Raw genomic sequence first — 19,686 nt, 5'->3', positions numbered from 1 at the left:
TTTAAAATGGTTTAAGTATAAAGTTTAGAATAAAAAACAGCTTTTATTCGAGCTGAAATAAAACAAATAATACTTTCTCCAGAAGAAAAGAGAAAGAGGAGACTTTTTTTAGCCTAATATGAGTTTATGAATCTTAAAGTCACACTTTAAAAGAAACTCCATACCACCAACTTTTTTAAAATAAGATTTGGGATTATACACTACATCTAATTTTTATGTTTTTATTAATTTATTTATTTTTATTAAATGTTCAAAAAATATGCAAACCAAGTAGGCATTACATGCATAAACAAGGAAGAAGTAATACAATTACAATAATAGGCAGACACAAATATAGGAAAAAAATTGCGTATAGTAATGACACTTGTATTTACCGTAAAAAAAGTAAATAAATACAAATTAAATTAATAATAAAACAAAAACAAATATATTAGAAAAGTTTATGCAATATATGTATACATACACACACACACACACAGTACTGTGCGCTGGTCAGTTGGCATTTCTGTGTGGAGTTTGCATGTTCTCCCAGTGTTCACGTGGGTTTCCTCTGGGTGCTCTGGTTTTCCCCACAATCGAAAAAACATGCGGTACAGGTGAATTGGGTAAGCTAAATTGTCTACTATATGCAAGAAAAAGAGAAAGGGGGGTTAATAGGTTTAGATTTGGAGAAGGCTTTTGACAGGGTAGAGCATGATTTTATACAGATATTTTAACTTGTATTAAATGTATTTTTTAACATAATGTCTTCAACCAACTAGATCAATAAGGCAAGGATGTCCATTGACTGCTTTATTATACACACTGGAAGCTGAGCCACTGGGATTGGCAATAAAATCAGATAGAAGCATTAAAGGGATACAAATAGTAAACAATGACAACAGAGAAGCTGTGAATCAATACGCTGATGATACTACATCTTTGGGCATTTTAGAGCGATATTGTAAAGCATCAGGAGCTACGGTTAATGTTGGAAAAAGTTTATGCATGAGGGGGGGAAGAGTAAAAGAAATAACACAACATATACCCATTAAAGAAGAAAAGGAACATACAAAAATGTTCGAAATTTGGGTGGGGATGGATTCTAATAAAGCAGATATTTTAAATTGGGAGAGAGTTTTGAATGGAATTGAGAAAAGACTGAGATTTTGGAAAGCTAAAATTTGACGATAAAAGAGAAAGTATTCATCTTAAATGCTTTAATGTTGTCAAAGGTCTGGTATGTGTTAAGTGTAACTGCGTTGCCTGAAGTATACTATGAAAAAATAAATGATGTAGTTTTAAAGTTTTTGTGGGGAAATGGAAGAGCCAAGATTGCTTATTATACTTTGATTGGGGAGGTAAAAGAAGAAGGTCTGGGACTTTTGGATAGTTTTTTAAAAATGAAAACATTAACAATTAAGATTATTCAAAGGTTTTTCGAAGGGAAAATGGGTGTGATTTGGAAAAGTGTGTTGGATTATTATTTGAAGAAATGTGGACATTTTAATATGGGATGTAATGTTTTATTGATAAAGATGAAGAAACAGATGATAGCAGGTCTGCCAAAATTTTATGTTGAGGTCTTAGAATCATGAAGGGGATTTTTAGAAAATGTGTTGATTATACCAAAAGCAAGGGCGCAGATTCTAGAACAACCACTTTTACTGAATTAAACAATTTTAAGTGAAGGAAATGTTTTATATTTTAAGGAATGGTGGGACGGAGGATTAAGACAAGTTAAAGATGTATTATATGAAGTAATAAAAGGATTTGTACCATTAAAAGTAATTGTGGAGGATGGGTATAAAAGAGTTGTTAAAGCAAAATTACAAAGACAATGTCATGAGTTGAAAAAAGCAATACCAAAAGACTGCATTGTAATAATTGAAAAAAAAAAAATAGTTGGGCGATGAAGATGAATTACCAGAGACCTATTTTAAGAAGAAAAATGGAGAGATCAATGAGCTTATGTACAGTTAAGAGTTTTTACGCTATTTTTAGATAAAAGGCTTTTGTAAGACCTATAGCACTCAACTAATTAACAAAATTTTAATTATTCATTGAGACATATTCGCATATTAATATAAATGAGTAAATAAATAAAATGAATAGTATAAATGAATAAAATGGGTATTAAACAAGATATAATGACCCAAAGGTTGGTGATTCGAGCCCACCCACTGACAAATTATGCACTTTGCTGCCTTGCAACTGCTAACATGTGCACTGGGCATATATCCTGGGCCACATTCTGTCCAGCATTACAAGATGAAATCAGGATTTAGCAGAACATTGTCACGGGTAAGGAAGGTATTACTGTTAACAGTGTCTAGTTCCAGTGGGGACTCCTCATCCGCCTGGCTAGTTCAGTCGGTAGAGCATGAGACTCTTAATGTCAGGGTCGTGGGTTCGAGCCCGACGTTGGGCGTTTCTGTTATTTTCTCTCTCTATCTCAGCAAACTTACATTAGCGTTCGTATAGCAGACCTTTTGAGACAAAGTTCCGCGTTTCTACCACTGTAGGTGACCTTTCACTAAGTTTCTGTGGCGCAATCGGTTAGCGCGTTCGGCTGTTAACTGAAAGGTCGGTGGTTCAAGCCCACCCAGGGACGGATCAAGCATTTTGCTGCCTTGTAACTGCTAACACGTGCACTGGACATAGATCCTGGGCCACATTCTGTCCAGCATTACAAGATGAAATCAGGATTTAGCAGAAGATTTTCACGGGTAGGGAAGGTATTACTGTAAACGATTTCTGGTTCCTAAAAGAGCTTTTCATCATCCCCGCTAGCTCAGTCGATAGAGCATGAGACTCTTAATCTCAGCGTCGTGGGTTAGAGCCCCACATTGGGCGTTTCTGTTACCTCTCTTTCTCTCAGCAAACTATCATTAGGGTTCATATAGCAGACCTTTTGAGACAAAGTTCTGGGTTTCTACCACTGTAGGTGACCTTTCACTAAGTCTCTGTGGCGCAATCAGTTAGCGCGTTCGGCTGTTAACTGAAAGGTTGGTGGTTCAAGCCCACCCAGCTATGAATTAGGCATTTTGCTGCCTTGCAACTGCTAACATGTGCACTGGACATAGATCCTGGGCCACATTCTGTCCAGCGTTACAAGATGAAATCAGGATTTAGCAGAAGATTGTCACGGGTAGGAAGGTTTTACTGTAAACGGTTTCTGGTTCCTAAAAGAGCTTCTCATCAGCCCGGCTAGCTCAGTCGGTAGAGCATGAGACTCTTAATGTCAGGGTGGTGGGTTCGAGCCCCACGTTCGGCGTTCCTGTTACTTTTCTCTCTCTCTCCCGGCAAACTTACATTAGGCTTCATGTAGCAGACTTTGAGACAAAGTTCCGCATTTCTACCACTGTAGGTGTCCTTTCACTAAGTCTCTGTGGCGCAATCGGTTAGCGCGTTCGGCTGTTAACCGAAAGGTTGGTGGTTCAAGCCCACCCAGGGACGAATTAGGCATTTTGCTGCCTTGCAACTGCTAACACGTGCACTGGACATAGATCCTGGGCCAGCCACATTCTGTCCAGCGTTACAAGATGAAATCAGGATTTAACAGAACATTGTCATGGGTAGGGAAGGTATTACTGTAAACGGTTTCTAGCTCCTAAAAGAGCTTCTCGTCAGCCCCGCTAGCTCAGTCGATAGAGCATAAGACTCTTAATCTCAGTGTCGTGGGTTAGAGCCCCACATTGGGCGTTTCTGTTACCTCTCTTTCTCTCAGCAAACTATCATTAGGGTTCATATAGCAGACCTTTTGAGACAAAGTTCCGCGTTTCTACCACTGTAGGTGACCTTTTACTAAGTCTCTGTGCCGCAATCGGTTAGCGCGTTAGGCTGTTAACTGAAAGGTTGGTGGTTCAATCCCACCCAGGGACGGATCAAGCATTTTGCTGCCTTGTAACTGCTAACATGTGCACTGGACATAGATCCTGGGCCACATTCTGTGCAGCGTTACAAGATGAAATCAGGATTTAGCAGAAGATTGTCACGGGTAGGGAAGGTATTGCTGTAAAGGGTTTCTGGTTCCTAAAAGAGTTTTTCATCAGCCCGGCTAGCTCTGTCGGTAGAGCATGAGACTCTTAATCTCAGGGTCTTGGGTTCGAGCCCCACGTTGGGCGTTTTTGTTACTTTTCTCTCTCTCTCCCAGCAAACTATCATTAGGGTTCAGGTAGCAGACTTTGAGACAAAGTTCCGCGTTTCTACCACTGTAGGTGACCTTTCAGTAAGTCTCTGTGGCGCTATCGGTTAGCGCGTTCGGCTGTTAACTGAAAGGTTGGTGGTTCAAGCCCACCCAGGGACGAATTAAGAATTTTGCTGCCTTGCAACTGCTAACATGTGCACTGGACATAGATCCTGGGCCACATTCTGTCCAGCGTTACAAGATGAAATCAGGATTTAGCAGAATATTGTCACGGGTAGGGAAGGTTTTACTGTAAACGGTCAATGGTTCCTAAAAGAGCTTCTCATCAGCCCGGCTAGCTCAGTCGGTAGAGCATGAGACTCTTAATGTCAGGGTGGTGGGTTCGAGCCCCACGTTCGGCGTTCCTGTTACTTTTCTCTCTCTCTCTCCCGGCAAACTTACATTAGGTTTTATGTAGCAGACTTTGAGACAAAGTTCCGCGTTTCTACCACTGTAGGTGACCTTTCACTAAGTCTCTGTGGCGCAATCGTTTAGCGCGTTCGGCTGTTAACTGAAAGGTTGGTGGTTGAAGCCCACCCAGGGACGAATTAGGCATTTTGCTGCCTTGCAACTGCTAAACCGTGTACTGGGCATATATCCTGGGCCACATTCTGTCCAGCGTTACAAGATGAAATCAGGATTTAGCAGAACATTGTCACGGGTAGGGAAGGTATTACTGTAAACGGTTTCTAGCTCCTAAAAGAGCTTTTCATCAGCCCCGCTAGCTCAGTCGATAAAGCATGAGACTCTTAATCTCAGCGTAGTGGGTTAGAGCCCCACATTGGGCGTTTCTGTTACCTCTCTTTCTCTCAGCAAACTATCATTAGGGTTGATATAGCAGACCTTTTGAGACAAAGTTCCGCGTTTCTACCACTGTAGGTGACCTTTCACTAAGTCTCTGTGGCGCAATTGGTTAGCGCGTTAGGATGTTAACTGAAAGGTTGGTGGTTCAAACCCACCCAGGGATGGATCAAGCATTTTGCTGCCTTGTAACTGCTAACACGTGCACTGGACATAGATCCTGGGCCACATTCTGCCCAGCATTACAAGACGAAATCAGGATTTAGCAGAACATTGTCACGGGTAGGGAAGGTATTACTGTAAACAGTGTTTAGCTCTTAAAAGTTTATCTCATCAGCCCGGCTACCTCAGTCGGTAGAGCATGAGACTCTTAATGTCAGGGTCGTGGGTTCGAGCCCCACGTTGGGCGTTCCTGTTATTTTTCTCTCTCTCTCCCAGCAAACTTACATTAGGGTTCATGTAGCAGACCTTTTGAGACAAAGTTCAGCGTTTCTACCACTGTAGGTGACCTTTCGCTAAGTCTCTGTGGCGCAATCGTTTAGCGCGTTAGGCTGTTAACTGAAAGGTTGGTAGTTCAAGCCCACCCAGGGACGAGTTAGGCATTTTGCTGCCTTGCAACTGCTAACATGTGCACTGGACATAGATCCTGGGCCACATTCTGTGCAGCGTTACAAGATGAAATCAGGATTTAGCAGAAGATTGTCACGGGTAGGGAAGGTATTGCTGTAAACGGTTTCTGGTTCCTAAAAGAGCTTTTCAACAGCCCGGCTAGCTCAGTCGGTAGAGCATGAGACTCTTAATCTCAGGGTCGTGGGTTCGAGCCCCACGTTGGGCGTTTTTGTTACTTTTCTCTCTCTCTCCCAGCAAACTTACATTAGGGTTCAGGTAGCAGACTTTGAGACAAAGTTCCGCGTTTCTACCACTGTAGGTGACTTTTCAGTAAGTCTCTTTGGCGCAATCGGTTAGCGCGTTCGGCTGTTAACTGAAAGGTTGGTGGTTCAAGCCCTCCCAGGTACGAATTAGGCATTTTGCTGCCTTGCAACTGCTAACATGTGCACTGGACATAGATCCTGGGCCACATTCTGTCCAGCGTTACAAGATGAAATCAGGATTTAGCAGAAGATTGTCACGGGTAGGGAAGGTTTTACTGTAAACGGTTTCTGGTTCCTAAAAGAGCTTCTCATCAGCCCGGCTAGCTCAGTCGGTAGAGCATGAGACTCTTAATGTCAGGGTGGTGGGTTCGAGCCCCACGTTGGGCGTTTTTGTTACTTTTCTCTCTCTCTCCCAGCAAACTTACATTAGGGTTCATGTAGCAGACTTTGAGACAAAGTTCCGCGTTTCTACCACTGTAGGTGACCTTTCAGTAAGTCTCTGTGGCGCAATCGGTTAGCGCGTTTGGCTGTTAACTGAAAGGTTGGTGGTTGAAGCCCACCCAGGGACGAATTAGGCATTTTGCTGCCTTGCAACTGCTAAACCGTGCACTGGGCATATATCCTGGGCCACATTCTGTCCAGCGTTACAAGATGAAATCAGGATTTAGCAGAACATTGTCACGGGTAGAGAAGGTATTACTGTAAACGGTTTCTAGCTCCTAAAAGAGCTTTTCATCAGCCCCGCTAGCTCAGTCGATAAAGCATGAGACTCTTAATCCCAGCGTAGTGGGTTAGAGCCCCACATTGGGCGTTTCTGTTACCTCTCTTTCTCTCAGCAAACTATCATTAGGGTTCATATAGCAGACCTTTTGAGACAAAGTTCCCGTTTCTACCACTGTAGGTGACCTTTCACTAAGTCTCTGTGGCGCAATTGGTTAGCGCGTTAGGATGTTAACTGAAAGGTTGGTGGTTCAAACCCACCCAGGGACGGAACAAGCATTTTGCTGCCTTGTAACTGCTAACACGTGCACTGGACATAGATCCTGGGCCACATTCTGCCCAGCATTACAAGACGAAATCAGGATTTAGCAGAACATTGTCACGGGTAGGGAAGGTATTACTGTAAACGGTTTCTGGTTCCTAAAAGAGCTTCTCATCAGCCCGGCTAGCTCAGTCGGTAGAGCATGAGACTCTTAATGTCAGGGTGGTGGGTTCGAGCCCCACGTTGGGCGTTCCTGTTACTTTTCTCTCTCTCTCCCGGCAAACTTACATTAGGTTTTATGTAGCAGACTTTGAGACAAAGTTCCGCGTTTCTACCACTGTAGGTGACCTTTCACTAAGTCTCTGTGGCGCAATCGGTTAGCGCGTTTGGCTGTTAACTGAAAGGTTGGTGGTTGAAGCCCACCCAGGGACGAATTAGGCATTTTGCTGCCTTGCAACTGCTAAACCGTGCACTGGGCATATATCCTGGGCCACATTCTGTCCAGCGTTACAAGATGAAATCAGGATTTAGCAGAACATTGTCACGGGTAGGGAAGGTATTACTGTAAACGGTTTCTAGCTCCTAAAAGAGCTTTTCATCAGCCCCGCTAGCTCAGTCGATAAAGCATGAGACTCTTAATCCCAGCGTAGTGGGTTAGAGCCCCACATTGGGCGTTTCTGTTACCTCTCTTTCTCTCAGCAAACTATCATTAGGGTTCATATAGCAGACCTTTTGAGACAAAGTTCCCGTTTCTACCACTGTAGGTGACCTTTCACTAAGTCTCTGTGGCGCAATTGGTTAGCGCGTTAGGGTGTTAACTGAAAGGTTGGTGGTTCAAACCCACCCAGGGACGGGTCAAGCATTTTGCTGCCTTGTAACTGCTAACACGTGCACTGGACATAGATCCTGGGCCACATTCTGCCCAGCATTACAAGACAAAATCAGGATTTAGCAGAACATTGTCACGGGTAGGGAAGGTATTACTGTAAACAGTGTTTAGCTCTTAAAAGTTTATCTCATCAGCCCGGCTACCTCAGTCGGTAGAGCATGAGACTCTTAATCTCAGGGTCGTGGGTTCGAGCCCCACGTTGGGCGTTTTTGTTACTTTTCTCTCTCTCTCCCAGCAAACTTACATTAGGGTTCAGGTAGCAGACTTTGAGACAAAGTTCCGCGTTTCTACCACTGTAGGTGACCTTTCAGTAAGTCTCTTTGGTGCAATCGGTTAGCGCGTTCGGCTGTTAACTGAAAGGTTGGTGGTTCAAGCCCACCCAGGTACGAATTAGGCATTTTGCTGCCTTGCAACTGCTAACACGTGCACTGGACATAGATCCTGGGCCACATTCTGTCCAGCGTTACAAGATGAAATCAGGATTTAGCAGAACATTGTCACGGGTAGGAAGGTATTACTGTAAACGGTTTCTGGTTCCTAAAAGAGCTTCTCATCATCCCCGCTAGCTCAGTCGATAGAGCATAAGACTCTTAATCTCAGCGTCGTGGGTTAGAGCCCCACATTGGGTGTTTCTGTTACCTCTCATTCTCTCAGCAAACTATCATTAGGGTTCATATAGCAGACCTTTTGAGACAAAGTTCCGTGTTTCTACCACTGTAGGTGACCTTTCACTAAGTCTCTGTGCCGCAATCGGTTAGCGCGTTAGGCTGTTAACTGAAAGGTTGGTGGTTCAAGCCCACCCAGGGACGGATCAAGCATTTTGCTGCCTTGTAACTGCTAACATGTGCACTGGACATAGATCCTGGGCCACATTCTGTGCAGCGTTACAAGATGAAATCAGGATTTAGCAGAAGATTGTCACGGGTAGGGAAGGTATTGCTGTAAAGGGTTTCTGGTTCCTAAAAGAGCTTTTCATCAGCCCCGCTAGCTCAGTCGATAAAGCATGAGACTCTTAATCTCAGCGTAGTGGGTTAGAGCCCCACATTGGGCGTTTCTGTTACCTCTCTTTCTCTCAGCAAACTATCATTAGGGTTCATATAGCAGACCTTTTGAGACAAAGTTCCGCGTTTCTACCACTGTAGGTGACCTTTAACTAAGTCTCTGTGGCGCAATTGGTTAGCGCGTTAGGATGTTAACTGAAAGGCTGGTGGTTCAAACCCACCCAGGGACGGATGAAGCATTTTGCTGCCTTGTAACTGCTAACACGTGCACTGGACATAGATCCTGGGCCACATTCTGCCCAGCATTACAAGACGAAATCAGGATTTAGCAGAACATTGTCACGGGTAGGAAGGTATTACTGTAAACGGTTTCTGGTTCCTAAATGAGCTTTTCATCAGCCCGGCTAGCTCTGTCGGTAGAGCATGAGACTCTTAATCTCAGGGTTGTGGGTTCGAGCCCTACGTTTGGCGTTCCTGTTATTCTTCTCTCTCTCTCCCAGTAAACTTACATTAGGGTTCATGTAGCAGACTTTGAGACAAAGTTCCGCGTTTCTACCACTGTAGGTGACCTTTCACTAAGTCTCTGTGGAGCAATCGGTTAGCGCGTTTGGCTGTTAACTGAAAGGTTGGTGGTTCAAGCCCACCCAGGGACGAATTAGGCATTTTGCTGCCTTGCAACTGCTAACACGTGCACTGGACATAGATCCTGGGCCACATTCTGTCCAGCGTTACAAGATGAAATCAGGATTTAGCAGAAGATTGTCACGGGTAGGAAGGTTTTACTGTAAACGGTTTCTGGTTCCTAAAAGAGCTTCTCATCAGCCCGGCTAGCTCAGTCGGTAGAGCATGAGACTCTTAATCTCAGGGTCGTGGGTTCGAGCCCCACGTTGGGTGTTCCTGTTACTTTTCTCTCTCCCAGCAAACTTACATAAGGTTTCATGTAGCAGACTTTGAGACAAAGTTACGCGTTTCTACCACTGTAGGTGACTTTTCACTAAGTCTCTGTGGCGCAACCGGTTAGCGCGTTCGGCTGTTAACTGAAAGGTTGGTGGTTGAAGCCCACCCAGGGACGAATTAGGCATTTTGCTGCCTTGCAACTGCTAACACGTGCACTGGACATAGATCCTGTGCCACATTCTGTCCAGCGTTACAAGATGAAATCAGGATTTAGCAGAATATTGTCACGGGTAGGGAAGGTATTACTGTAAACGGTTTCTGGTTCCTAAAAGAGCTTCTCATCAGCCCGGCTAGCTCAGTCGGTAGAGCATGAGACTCTTAATGTCAGGGTGGTGGGTTCGAGCCCCACGTTGGGCGTTACTGTTACTTTTCTCTCTCTCTCCCGGCAAACTTACATTAGGGTTTATGTAGCAGACTTTGAGACAAAGTTCCGCGTTTCTACCACTGTAGGTGACCTTTCACTAAGTCTCTGTGGCGCAATCGGTTAGCGCGTTCGGCTGTTAACTGAAAGGTTGGTGGTTCAAGCCCACCCAGGGACGAGTTAGGCATTTTGCTGCCTTGCAACTGCTAACATGTGCACTGGACATAGATCCTGGGCCACATTCTGTCCAGCGTTACAAGATGAAATCAGGATTTAGCAGAATATTGTTACGGGTAGGGAAGGTATTACTGTAAACGGTTTCTGGTTCCTAAAAGAGCTTCTCATCAGCCCGGCTAGCTCAGTCGGTAGAGCATGAGACTCTTAATGTCAGGGTGGTGGGTTCGAGCCCCACGTTGGGCGTTCCTGTTACTTTTCTCTCTCTCTCCCGGCAAACTTACATTAGGTTTTATGTAGCAGACTTTGAGACAAAGTTCCGCGTTTCTACCACTGTAGGTGACCTTTCACTAAGTCTCTGTGGCGCAATCGGTTAGCGCGTTCGGCTGTTAACTGAAAGGTTGGTGGTTCAAGCCCACCCAGGGACGAATTAGGCATTTTGCTGCCTTGCAACTGCTAAACCGTGCACTGGGCATATATCCTGGGCCACATTCTGTCCAGCGTTACAAGATGAAATCAGGATTTAGCAGAACATTGTCACGGGTAGGGAAGGTATTACTGTAAACGGTTTCTAGCTCCTAAAAGAGCTTTTCATCAGCCCCGCTAGCTCAGTCGATAAAGCATGAGACTCTTAATCTCAGCGTAGTGGGTTAGAGCCCCACATTGGGCGTTTCTGCTACCTCTCTTTCTCTCAGCAAACTATCATTAGGGTTCATATAGCAGACCTTTTGAGACAAAGTTCCCGTTTCTACCACTGTAGGTGACCTTTCACTAAGTCTCTGTGGCGCAATTGGTTAGCGCGTTAGGATGTTAACTGAAAGGTTGGTGGTTCAAACCCACCCAGGGACGGATCAAGCATTTTGCTGCCTTGTAACTGCTAACACGTGCACTGGACATAGATCCTGGGCCACATTCTGCCCAGCATTACAAGACGAAATCAGGATTTAGCAGAACATTGTCACGGGTAGGGAAGGTATTACTGTAAACAGTGTTTAGCTCTTAAAAGTTTATCTCATCAGCCCGGCTATCTCAGTCGGTAGAGCATGAGACTCTTAATCTCAGGGTCGTGGGTTCGAGCCCCACGTTGGGCGTTTTTGTTACTTTTCTCTCTCTCTCCCAGCAAACTTATATTAGGGTTCAGGTAGCAGACTTTGAGACAAAGTTCCGCGTTTCTACCACTGTAGGTGACCTTTCAGTAAGTCTCTTTGGTGCAATCGGTTAGCGCGTTCGGCTGTTAACTGAAAGGTTGGTGGTTCAAGCCCACCCAGGTACGAATTAGGCATTTTGCTGCCTTGCAACTGCTAACACGTGCACTGGACATAGATCCTGGGCCACATTCTGTCCAGCGTTACAAGATGAAATCAGGATTTAGCAGAACATTGTCACGGGTAGGAAGGTATTACTGTAAACGGTTTCTGGTTCCTAAAAGAGCTTCTCGTCATCCCCGCTAGCTCAGTCGATAGAGCATGAGACTCTTAATCTCAGCGTCGTGGGTTAGAGCCCCACATTGGGCGTTTCTGTTACCTCTCATTCTCTTAGCAAACTATCATTAGGGTTCATATAGCAGACCTTTTGAGACAAAGTTCCGCGTTTCTACCACTGTAGGTGCCCTTTCACTAAGTCTCTGTGCCGCAATCGGTTAGCGCGTTAGGCTGTTAACTGAAAGGTTGGTGGTTCAAGCCCACCCAGGGACGGATCAAGCATTTTGCTGCCTTGTAACTGCTAACATGTGCACTGGACATAGATCCTGGGCCACATTCTGTGCAGCGTTACAAGATGAAATCAGGATTTAGCAGAAGATTGTCACGGGTAGGGAAGGTATTGCTGTAAAGGGTTTCTGGTTCCTAAAAGAGCTTTTCATCAGCCCGGCTAGCTCTGTCGGTAGAGCATGAGACTCTTAATCTCAGGGTCGTGGGTTCGAGCCCTACGTTTGGCGTTCCTGTTATTCTTCTCTCTCTCTCCCAGTAAACTTACATTAGGGTTCATGTAGCAGACTTTGAGACAAAGTTCCGCGTTTCTACCACTGTAGGTGACCTTTCACTAAGTCTCTGTGGAGCAATCGGTTAGCGCGTTCGGCTGTTAACTGAAAGGTTGGTGGTTCAAGCCCACCCAGGGACGAATTAGGCATTTTGCTGCCTTGCAACTGCTAAACCGTGCACTGGGCATATATCCTGGGCCACATTCTGTCCAGCGTTACAAGATGAAATCAGGATTTAGCAGAATATTGTCACGGGTAGGGAAGGTATTACTGTTAACAGTGTCTAGTTCTAGTGGTGACTCCTCATTCGCCTGCCTAGCTCAGTCGGTAGAGCATGAGACTCTTAATGTCAGGGTCGTGGGTTCGAGCCCTACGTTTGGCGTTCCTGTTATTCTTCTCTCTCTCTCCCAGTAAACTTACATTAGGGTTCATGTAGCAGACTTTGAGACAAAGTTCCGCGTTTCTACCACTGTAGGTGACCTTTCACTAAGTCTCTGTGGCGCAATCGGTTAGCGCGTTCGGCTGTTAACTGAAAGGTTGGTGGTTCAAGCCCACCCAGGGACGAATTAGGCATTTTGCTGCCTTGCAACTGCTAACACGTGCACTGGACATAGATCCTGGGCCACATTCTGTCCAGCGTTACAAGATGAAATCAGGATTTAGCAGAAGATTGTCACGGGTAGGAAGGTTTTACTGTAAACGGTTTCTGGTTCCTAAAAGAGCTTATCATCAGCCCGGCTAGCTCAGTCGGTAGAGCATGAGACTCTTAATCTCAGGGTCGTGGGTTCGAGCCCCACGTTGGGCGTTCCTGTTACTTTTCTCTCTCTCTCCCAGCAAACTTACATTAGGGTTAATGTAGCAGACTTTGAGACAAAGTTCCGCGTTTCTACCACTGTAGGTGACCTTTCACTAAGTCTCTGTGGCGCAATCGGTTAGCGCGTTCGGCTGTTAACTGAAAGGTTGGTGGTTCAAGCCCACCCAGGGACGAATTAGGCATTTTGCTGCCTTGCAACTGCTAACACGTGCACTGGACATAGATCCTGGGCCACATTCTGTCCAGCGTTACAAGATGAAATCAGGATTTAGCAGAAGATTGTCACGGGTAGGGAAGGTATTGCTGTTAAGAGTGTCTAGTTCTAGTGGGGACTCCTCATCCGCCTGGCTAGCTCAGTCGGTAGAGCATGAGACTCTTAATCTCAGGGTCGTGGGTTCGGGCCCCACGTTGGGCGTTTCTGTTACTTTTCTCTCTCTCTCTCAGCAAACTTACATTAGGGTTCATATAGCAGACCATTTGAGACAAAGTTCCACGTTTCTACCACTGTAGGTGACTTTTCACTAAGTCTCTGTGGCACAATCGGTTAGCGCGTTCGGCTGTTAACTGAAAGGTTGGTGGTTCAAGCCCACCCAGGGATGGATCAATCATTTTGCTGCCTTGCTACTGCTAACACGTGCACTGGACAAAGATCCTGGGCCACATTCTGTCCAGCGTTACAAGATGAAATCAGGATTTAGCAGAACATTGTCATGGGTAGGGAAGGTATCACTGTTAACAGTGTCTAGACAAAGTTCCGCGTTTCTACCACTGTAGGTGACCATTCCCTAAGTCTCTGTGGCAACATTATGAAGCTGCAGGCCCCGAGACCCAACCGCATGCTCAGACCTGCTCGCTCAGACCAGCACTTCCAGACCTATCGTTTTCTCAGACAGTGCCACCTGCTGTTGGAAAAATTGCCTAACCTGAATTCATTGATTTATAAATTGTAAATTACACTATTTTTCTACTATAAAATATTGCACTATGATTGAATACATTATTATATAAAATATTAAACATACTAGATTATGATTTAATGCATTAAGTCTGTTGTATTTTAATTAACTGTATTTGTAAATAGATATTGTTCAGTTACTTAAATATTTTCAGTCATTTGTTTTTGTTGTTGTTTTTTGTTTTTAAATCATTAAGGATTTATCAAACTCTTTAGTATTGAGTTGAGGGAATGAACATTATCTTATTATTCACAGAATAAATGATAGTACTCGGAGTAATTTTCTCACACCAAACTTTATTTTTTTATACATTTTCATGAGGTCCTACAAGTCATCGAGCTGTAAAAAATGCAGAGAAAAATTGTGAAAAACAATACTTGGATTGATAATGTATTTATTACATATAAAATAAAATAAAATGCTTTACATTTTTGTTGGGGAGATTTTTCATTTCTCAAGCAATTCTTCTGTTAAATTCCTCAACTTCACTAAAAAAAAATAAATGCTGTTGTCAGAAATTGTGTTTAACATAAAAACTTAACAGCTTTTATACCAAAAAAAAAAATGTAAACATACCTTGCGTGATAAATGGGGCCCTGGAGGAAGACATCTTCAGCCTCCTGCCAAGACAAGCCTTGTAACTCGGAAATGCCATGAGTTATGGCCTGTACAAACATACAGATAAACCAATTAATAAAATAAAACACACACTGCAGAACATAAGCATGCTCATGTACATACATGTTTTGTGATTACCTCTGGGAGGAGACATCCACAAATGAACTCCACCTCATCATTGAAGGTCAGCTGTGTTTTGGTTTTATTAAGAATTCCTCTGATGTAGTCACAAATGATTGACTGGGACTGCTCATTCTCAATGTAGACAGGCACTTGAGAACGGGGTTTAGTGGAAACCAATTTGACCTTTTCCCACCGAGTATATCCTTTGGGCCATAGAAGGAAATTATATTTCATATGTAAATGCACAAGTAATTAATTATATTTGGCAAATAATAGTTAAATTGTCACTTGACTATATTTAAGTCAACCATACTCAGAGTCTAGAGGAGTATTTAAAGTGGAACCATCTATACCACCAAATGCTGCTCTGCTGATTTTGATGTGATAATCAAGTCCACCAATCTTTTGTCATTCCTTTCCCGATCTTGAACTGCTTGGACATGTGCCGGAAGATTGGATGTGGTTTTTCTTTTCACCCTAAAAAGGAGCAGAATCTTTCCATCCAAGACACTTCTTGCCTCCTCAGTCCAGAAAGCAAATCTGTGCCCATAGCTTTTAATAACAAGACAAGACAAAATCCATAATTACTGTGTAATGAGGAGACTGTCACGGAGGGATCCATTATGTAGTATTTATTAATCACAACTTCACTCAAACACACAATATGCACCGGAGTGCACACACACATCCACAGTAGTAGTATGGGTATCAAGACTGATGATGAACAGACACAGAGTGAGTTACCAGGCATGAGTGGAAGGGAGTGAGCGAGAACCAGGATCCGTTATGCAGGCTTGGGTCAAGGGCAGGCAGCAAGGATCAGAGTCCGTATAACAGGCGTGGTTCGTGGGCAGGCAGAGAGAGAGTCAGAGTCCGTATAACAAGTGTGGGTCGTGGGCAGGCAGAGAGAGAGTCAGAGTCCGTATAACAAGCGTGGGTCCTGGGCAGGCAGAAGGCGAAGCAAAGTAAGAGACAGGCTGGAGTCGTGCACAGGAGATCAGGCTGGAGATAATGCTCAGAAATGCTGGCCGGGGCTAAACAAGACTTCGCCTTGAACGAGTGTTTGAGTGCGGCTTATAAGAGGTACGTGGGTCATTAGCCAGATTCCAATCAGGTGTATGCGCAATCAGTGTAGATGGATTACGTAATGCTAAAAGTCCGGAGATGGTGGCCTCTGCTGGCCAGCGAGGGGAGTTACTGGGACCGAGTCGGTGACATACTGGTCACCGGTAAAAGAGATTTTAAGTATGTTTTGTTATTCATGTTACAAGTTGTTGTATTGACACAATATAAATTTTTAATTTTACAGATTTACAAGAAGAATAAATAAATACTGACATACCCATCAGTTTGAAATTGTTCCATGAGTAGAAGGCACCACCACTGACGGATGATAGGTATATCCATCTGAAAGAAAGACTGTTTAGTCTGACAGTTAACCAACATGTTTTTGTTAATACATGATGTTGGGTGTGCTTGCAATAACCATGCCCCTTTTTTTAAAAGATATGTTGCTTAGAAGAAAGCAAGATAATATACACTAAAATAGTTACATTTTAGCTATGATTAAAAAAAGCACCAACAAAATAAAGTTACATAAATAATAAAATAATACCTCCTGGAATTGAAACCCAATGCCACACACCATTGAGAGGGTGTACTGAAAAGAGAGAAGCCACAGTCATTTACAATGTTTACAAAATCTTCAAATCAATTAACTTAATTTATATCTTACCATGAGTACAAAAACACCACAATCATTCCCTCTTGTCTGACGTGGCAAAGCCTAAAATAGGCAAAGCAAATCAATTTTATTTTAGAATAATGTACAAAAAATTTAATTGTTGTAAAAGCCAAATAATATTTTTTTTAAGTTGATTCCTCACTGGAAAATCATATCCAGTCTTTTCAGACCATGTCCCATGACCCACTTGGTAAGCAATTTTCCTGTAAACAAAACATATTAGTAATACTAACAATTACCGCTCACCTCAACTCTAGAACACCATGCATAAAAAAGGATAGATGAACATAGCCAGAAGTTTAAGAAACGGCTATAGGAACGTAGCCAAAAGTGACAGAACTATAATACACGGTTAGGAAATAAATAGAAATGGCTATAGGAACGTAGCCATATATCACAAAAAGGCTGAAACATGTCTTAGTTTATTGATAGACCTAAAAATTGCCCTGTATTCCTCATCTCCAAATCATGATTCATGCTCTGCATACAGAGAGTCTAAAAACACCATCTCTCTTCGAAGCGGCATCATTATCTATAATGTTAAAGGTGTAAAAATATTTCATTTGAACATTATTGCTTCTTCCAAGATTTTTCAGTGTTTTATTTTAGAAACACACACATTGCAATACCAATTAATGTATGCACTAGACATTTCAATATTTTCTTACACAGACAACAAAGCGGTCTGGTCCATTGGCATTTGTCCATGCTGGAAAGGCTAACAGGTCTTTCAAGTCTGCATCTTCCTAGAATTGATCAGGACAGTTATGTCGTTTAATTTAGGTTGTACTTCTCACACAGTAAATACAGTATATACACGCACCGGTAATCCAGTAACAATGTTGTTAGGAGTTTCTTTCCACACAGGGACAACATAAAAGTCCTCAATGTATATGTCCTTGCCCTACATGAATAAAAAGAAACTGTTGACAATGACATGAACATTTTCACACAGTTTAGAAATTGTTTTTTTTTTTTTAAATTTGGATCAAGTTAAAACAATCTATATAAATATTATGTTTTATAGTACATACAATTTGTCGAGCCATTTCACAAATAAGCGTCATGCAGGCGTTTCCAATCTGCAATAAATACTTTGATAAGTCAATGTTTTTAATAAAAAAAAGTTTTAATAAAAAAACAGACTGCTTACATGGGAGTCCATGTCCCTCAACAATCCAAGGCTCCAAAATTCTTCTCGAATAAGGCACACTTGCCCCTCCTTCACAATTATTTCACTGCCAGGGCGATTTCGGTCCAGCACATAATCAAGCTGTAATAATAATAACAATAAATATGTGTGTGTGTGTGTGTGCGTTTGTATGTAATGGTAATTGTTCACCAGTTTCTCTTGTAATGGATGCCAGTACCTCTCCCAAGGCTTAGTAGGTTCCAAAAAATTCAGAAGAGTGGTAGGTTTACAAGCTGTTTTTTTCTGTAATTGGTACTGATGACAGAGGAGATGTGACTGATGTTATGCCTGGTGATGCAGCGGTCGTTTGTAAAGTCACAATATTTTCTGGCAGTGCTGTCAGTGGTCCTTAGAGTACATTAAAGCATCAAAATGAGAAAATAACACATAATAATTAGTGAACAGAAACTTGACACTGAGCAACTGGAAAGAACAGTCAAATTACCAAGTGACATGTCCATGCATTTCTCTGTGGAGGATGGATTTTCTATAAATGCAAATATACACATAAGTACAGTTATGGATGAAGTGATGTATTTGTTACAAAGTAAGGGAAACATTACCTAACACAACCTGGCTGTGGTCATTCATGTGAATGTTTGTGTTGAATTCCTTTTTTATGTCATGAAGACGTTTCTCGTTTTTTCTGACATTGTAATGGTGGATGATGTTTCGCATGAGGAAAACATGTGTGGATGGCAATGCCATGTTCATAAAGTAGTTATTTTTCTTTAGCTTTGAAAAAAGCTGTTCTGCAGCCTGACTGTTAACTTTGCCAGCTAGTTAAGGCACAAGACGAAGCTTCCTCAGTGAATCATGAGGATCTTTTGTGTTGTCTTCGTGAAAGCGGTCATACAGAACTTAGTGTTCTGCAGAACCAGTTATTGGATGACCATCCGGATCTGGACTTTGCTTTTTTGCAGTGAGCCATGGCAGAGTTACCTGTAATTTTCCTGATTTTGCTTTTGCAATATTTTCAGTGGTTGGTTCGAGTAACCTTCCCTCGAAAGGTGTGAAAGTTATGGGTTGCCTCAAATTTGTGTGGGTGGACAGTCCACGGGCAAAGTCATAAATAACAACATTAGGCAGATGCTTCCAAGACAGAAGCATATCTGCAAAATCCCGTGGACTTTCTGCTCGCAGATTACATTTTATACTGTAAACTATGCCACAAGGACACATGATGACAGCCCAACCTCCTGGAACAGACAAAAAAGATAAGCAAATAGTTAAGAAAACATAATCAAATCCCATTAATGACTTTGGGACTTAAATTACCATAGGTTATGATGGAGGGCAGTGGCATTAACCTTAACAAAGTATACTTTTAAAAAATTTAAAGATGCAGTGCCTCAGAGATGTAAATACACTCCCCCACACGGAAAGCAACAATACACTCTGGTGTCAGACGAGGCCACCTCCAACACCCCTCAGAGCTGTACACCACCAGTCACTTCCCAATCAGTGCCAAGCAGAAAACAGGACCCATTATGTCTATGTGACTTTGTACATTTCTGATTTATTTGTAATATTTTAATGTGCAACATTGAGGTTTACCTGAAGCAGCCCAAATCTTTTCAAAAACCTTGTCATAGGCCTCCCTTGACCTCATCTCCTCCGAAAGTCGCAGGAGTAGATCTGTGCGAGAGCCTTTGGCATCTAAACCACACTCTTGACACAGTCCTCTTATCACTCCCACCTATCACATAAAACACACATGTTAAATGAAATGCCAACACTGACAAATAATACATATAATTAGCATTAAATATTTTACTTTCTGTTTTGAAAGTTCGTCCTTTAAGCGATCTTCAGAGACAGTTATTTCTGTTCGTTCTGCAGTTTTTGCTTTGTGCACTTTCTCAAATTCAGTGTTGAGAACAACATTCGCTATGCGAGTCTTACTCCCGATCCAGGGTGCCCAAAAGTTGTAACTAGGTGTAACACAAAATGGATTGTTTTTTTGACCTTTAGGACAAATAAACATGTTAGTACATCAGTTAATTTAGATTGTACTCCTGAAAACACTTATGAAATTAAATAATGATGACATGCC

The 19,686-nt window shown here is 42.7% G+C and overlaps 1 protein-coding gene and 8 non-coding genes across 10 annotated transcripts in view; 8 read left to right on the top strand and 1 right to left on the bottom strand.

Annotated features, from left to right (window-relative positions):
- Window positions 1-3,364: 3,364 nt before the first annotated feature.
- trnan-guu (transfer RNA asparagine (anticodon GUU)) lies at window positions 3,365-3,438 on the top strand. Its single transcript has one exon. It is a non-coding gene; the product is annotated as a tRNA-Asn (tRNA).
- A 2,293-nt stretch (window positions 3,439-5,731) lies between these two features.
- On the top strand, window positions 5,732-5,804 carry trnak-cuu (transfer RNA lysine (anticodon CUU)). Its single transcript has one exon. It is a non-coding gene; the product is annotated as a tRNA-Lys (tRNA).
- A 3,730-nt stretch (window positions 5,805-9,534) lies between these two features.
- trnak-cuu (transfer RNA lysine (anticodon CUU)) lies at window positions 9,535-9,607 on the top strand. The gene has a single exon. It is a non-coding gene; the product is annotated as a tRNA-Lys (tRNA).
- A 528-nt stretch (window positions 9,608-10,135) lies between these two features.
- trnan-guu (transfer RNA asparagine (anticodon GUU)) lies at window positions 10,136-10,209 on the top strand. Its single transcript has one exon. It is a non-coding gene; the product is annotated as a tRNA-Asn (tRNA).
- Window positions 10,210-10,559: 350 nt separating this feature from the next.
- Window positions 10,560-10,633, top strand: trnan-guu (transfer RNA asparagine (anticodon GUU)). Its single transcript has one exon. It is a non-coding gene; the product is annotated as a tRNA-Asn (tRNA).
- A 2,040-nt stretch (window positions 10,634-12,673) lies between these two features.
- trnan-guu (transfer RNA asparagine (anticodon GUU)) lies at window positions 12,674-12,747 on the top strand. The gene has a single exon. It is a non-coding gene; the product is annotated as a tRNA-Asn (tRNA).
- A 168-nt stretch (window positions 12,748-12,915) lies between these two features.
- Window positions 12,916-12,988, top strand: trnak-cuu (transfer RNA lysine (anticodon CUU)). The gene has a single exon. It is a non-coding gene; the product is annotated as a tRNA-Lys (tRNA).
- Window positions 12,989-13,096: 108 nt separating this feature from the next.
- Window positions 13,097-13,170, top strand: trnan-guu (transfer RNA asparagine (anticodon GUU)). The gene has a single exon. It is a non-coding gene; the product is annotated as a tRNA-Asn (tRNA).
- Window positions 13,171-14,229: 1,059 nt separating this feature from the next.
- Window positions 14,230-19,686, bottom strand: part of LOC101883803 (PWWP domain-containing DNA repair factor 3A-like) — a 69,688-nt gene continuing 64,231 nt past the window's right edge. The window contains exons 6-22 of one of the 2 annotated variants that reach the window (XM_087249580.2): window positions 19,408-19,598; window positions 19,188-19,329; window positions 18,194-18,829; window positions 18,076-18,117; window positions 17,592-17,978; window positions 17,473-17,520; window positions 17,262-17,342; window positions 17,107-17,184; window positions 16,873-16,970; window positions 16,581-16,641; window positions 16,430-16,480; window positions 16,310-16,354; window positions 16,037-16,101; window positions 14,710-14,897; window positions 14,530-14,618; window positions 14,381-14,441; window positions 14,230-14,292 (exon numbers count right to left, since the gene is read on the bottom strand). In XM_087249580.2, coding sequence (XP_087105706.1) covers window positions 14,408-14,441; window positions 14,530-14,618; window positions 14,710-14,897; window positions 16,037-16,101; window positions 16,310-16,354; window positions 16,430-16,480; window positions 16,581-16,641; window positions 16,873-16,924 — 585 coding nt within the window. In that variant the 5' untranslated portion in view covers window positions 16,925-16,970; window positions 17,107-17,184; window positions 17,262-17,342; ... (4 more) ...; window positions 19,188-19,329; window positions 19,408-19,598 and the 3' untranslated portion in view covers window positions 14,230-14,292; window positions 14,381-14,407. The remainder of the gene's footprint in view (window positions 14,293-14,380; window positions 14,442-14,529; window positions 14,619-14,709; window positions 14,898-16,036; window positions 16,102-16,309; window positions 16,355-16,429; window positions 16,481-16,580; window positions 16,642-16,872; window positions 16,971-17,106; window positions 17,185-17,261; window positions 17,343-17,472; window positions 17,521-17,591; window positions 17,979-18,075; window positions 18,118-18,193; window positions 18,830-19,187; window positions 19,330-19,407; window positions 19,599-19,686) is intronic. The other variant, XM_088650790.1, reaches the window with a different exon arrangement.

This window comes from Danio rerio, chromosome 4 (genome assembly GCF_052040795.2).
Source record: "Danio rerio strain M-AB ecotype USA chromosome 4, GRCz13ab, whole genome shotgun sequence".
NCBI lineage: Eukaryota > Metazoa > Chordata > Actinopteri > Cypriniformes > Danionidae > Danio > Danio rerio.
Note: the sequence above shows the minus strand (reverse complement) of the source record. Positions and strands in the feature narration are given on the sequence as shown.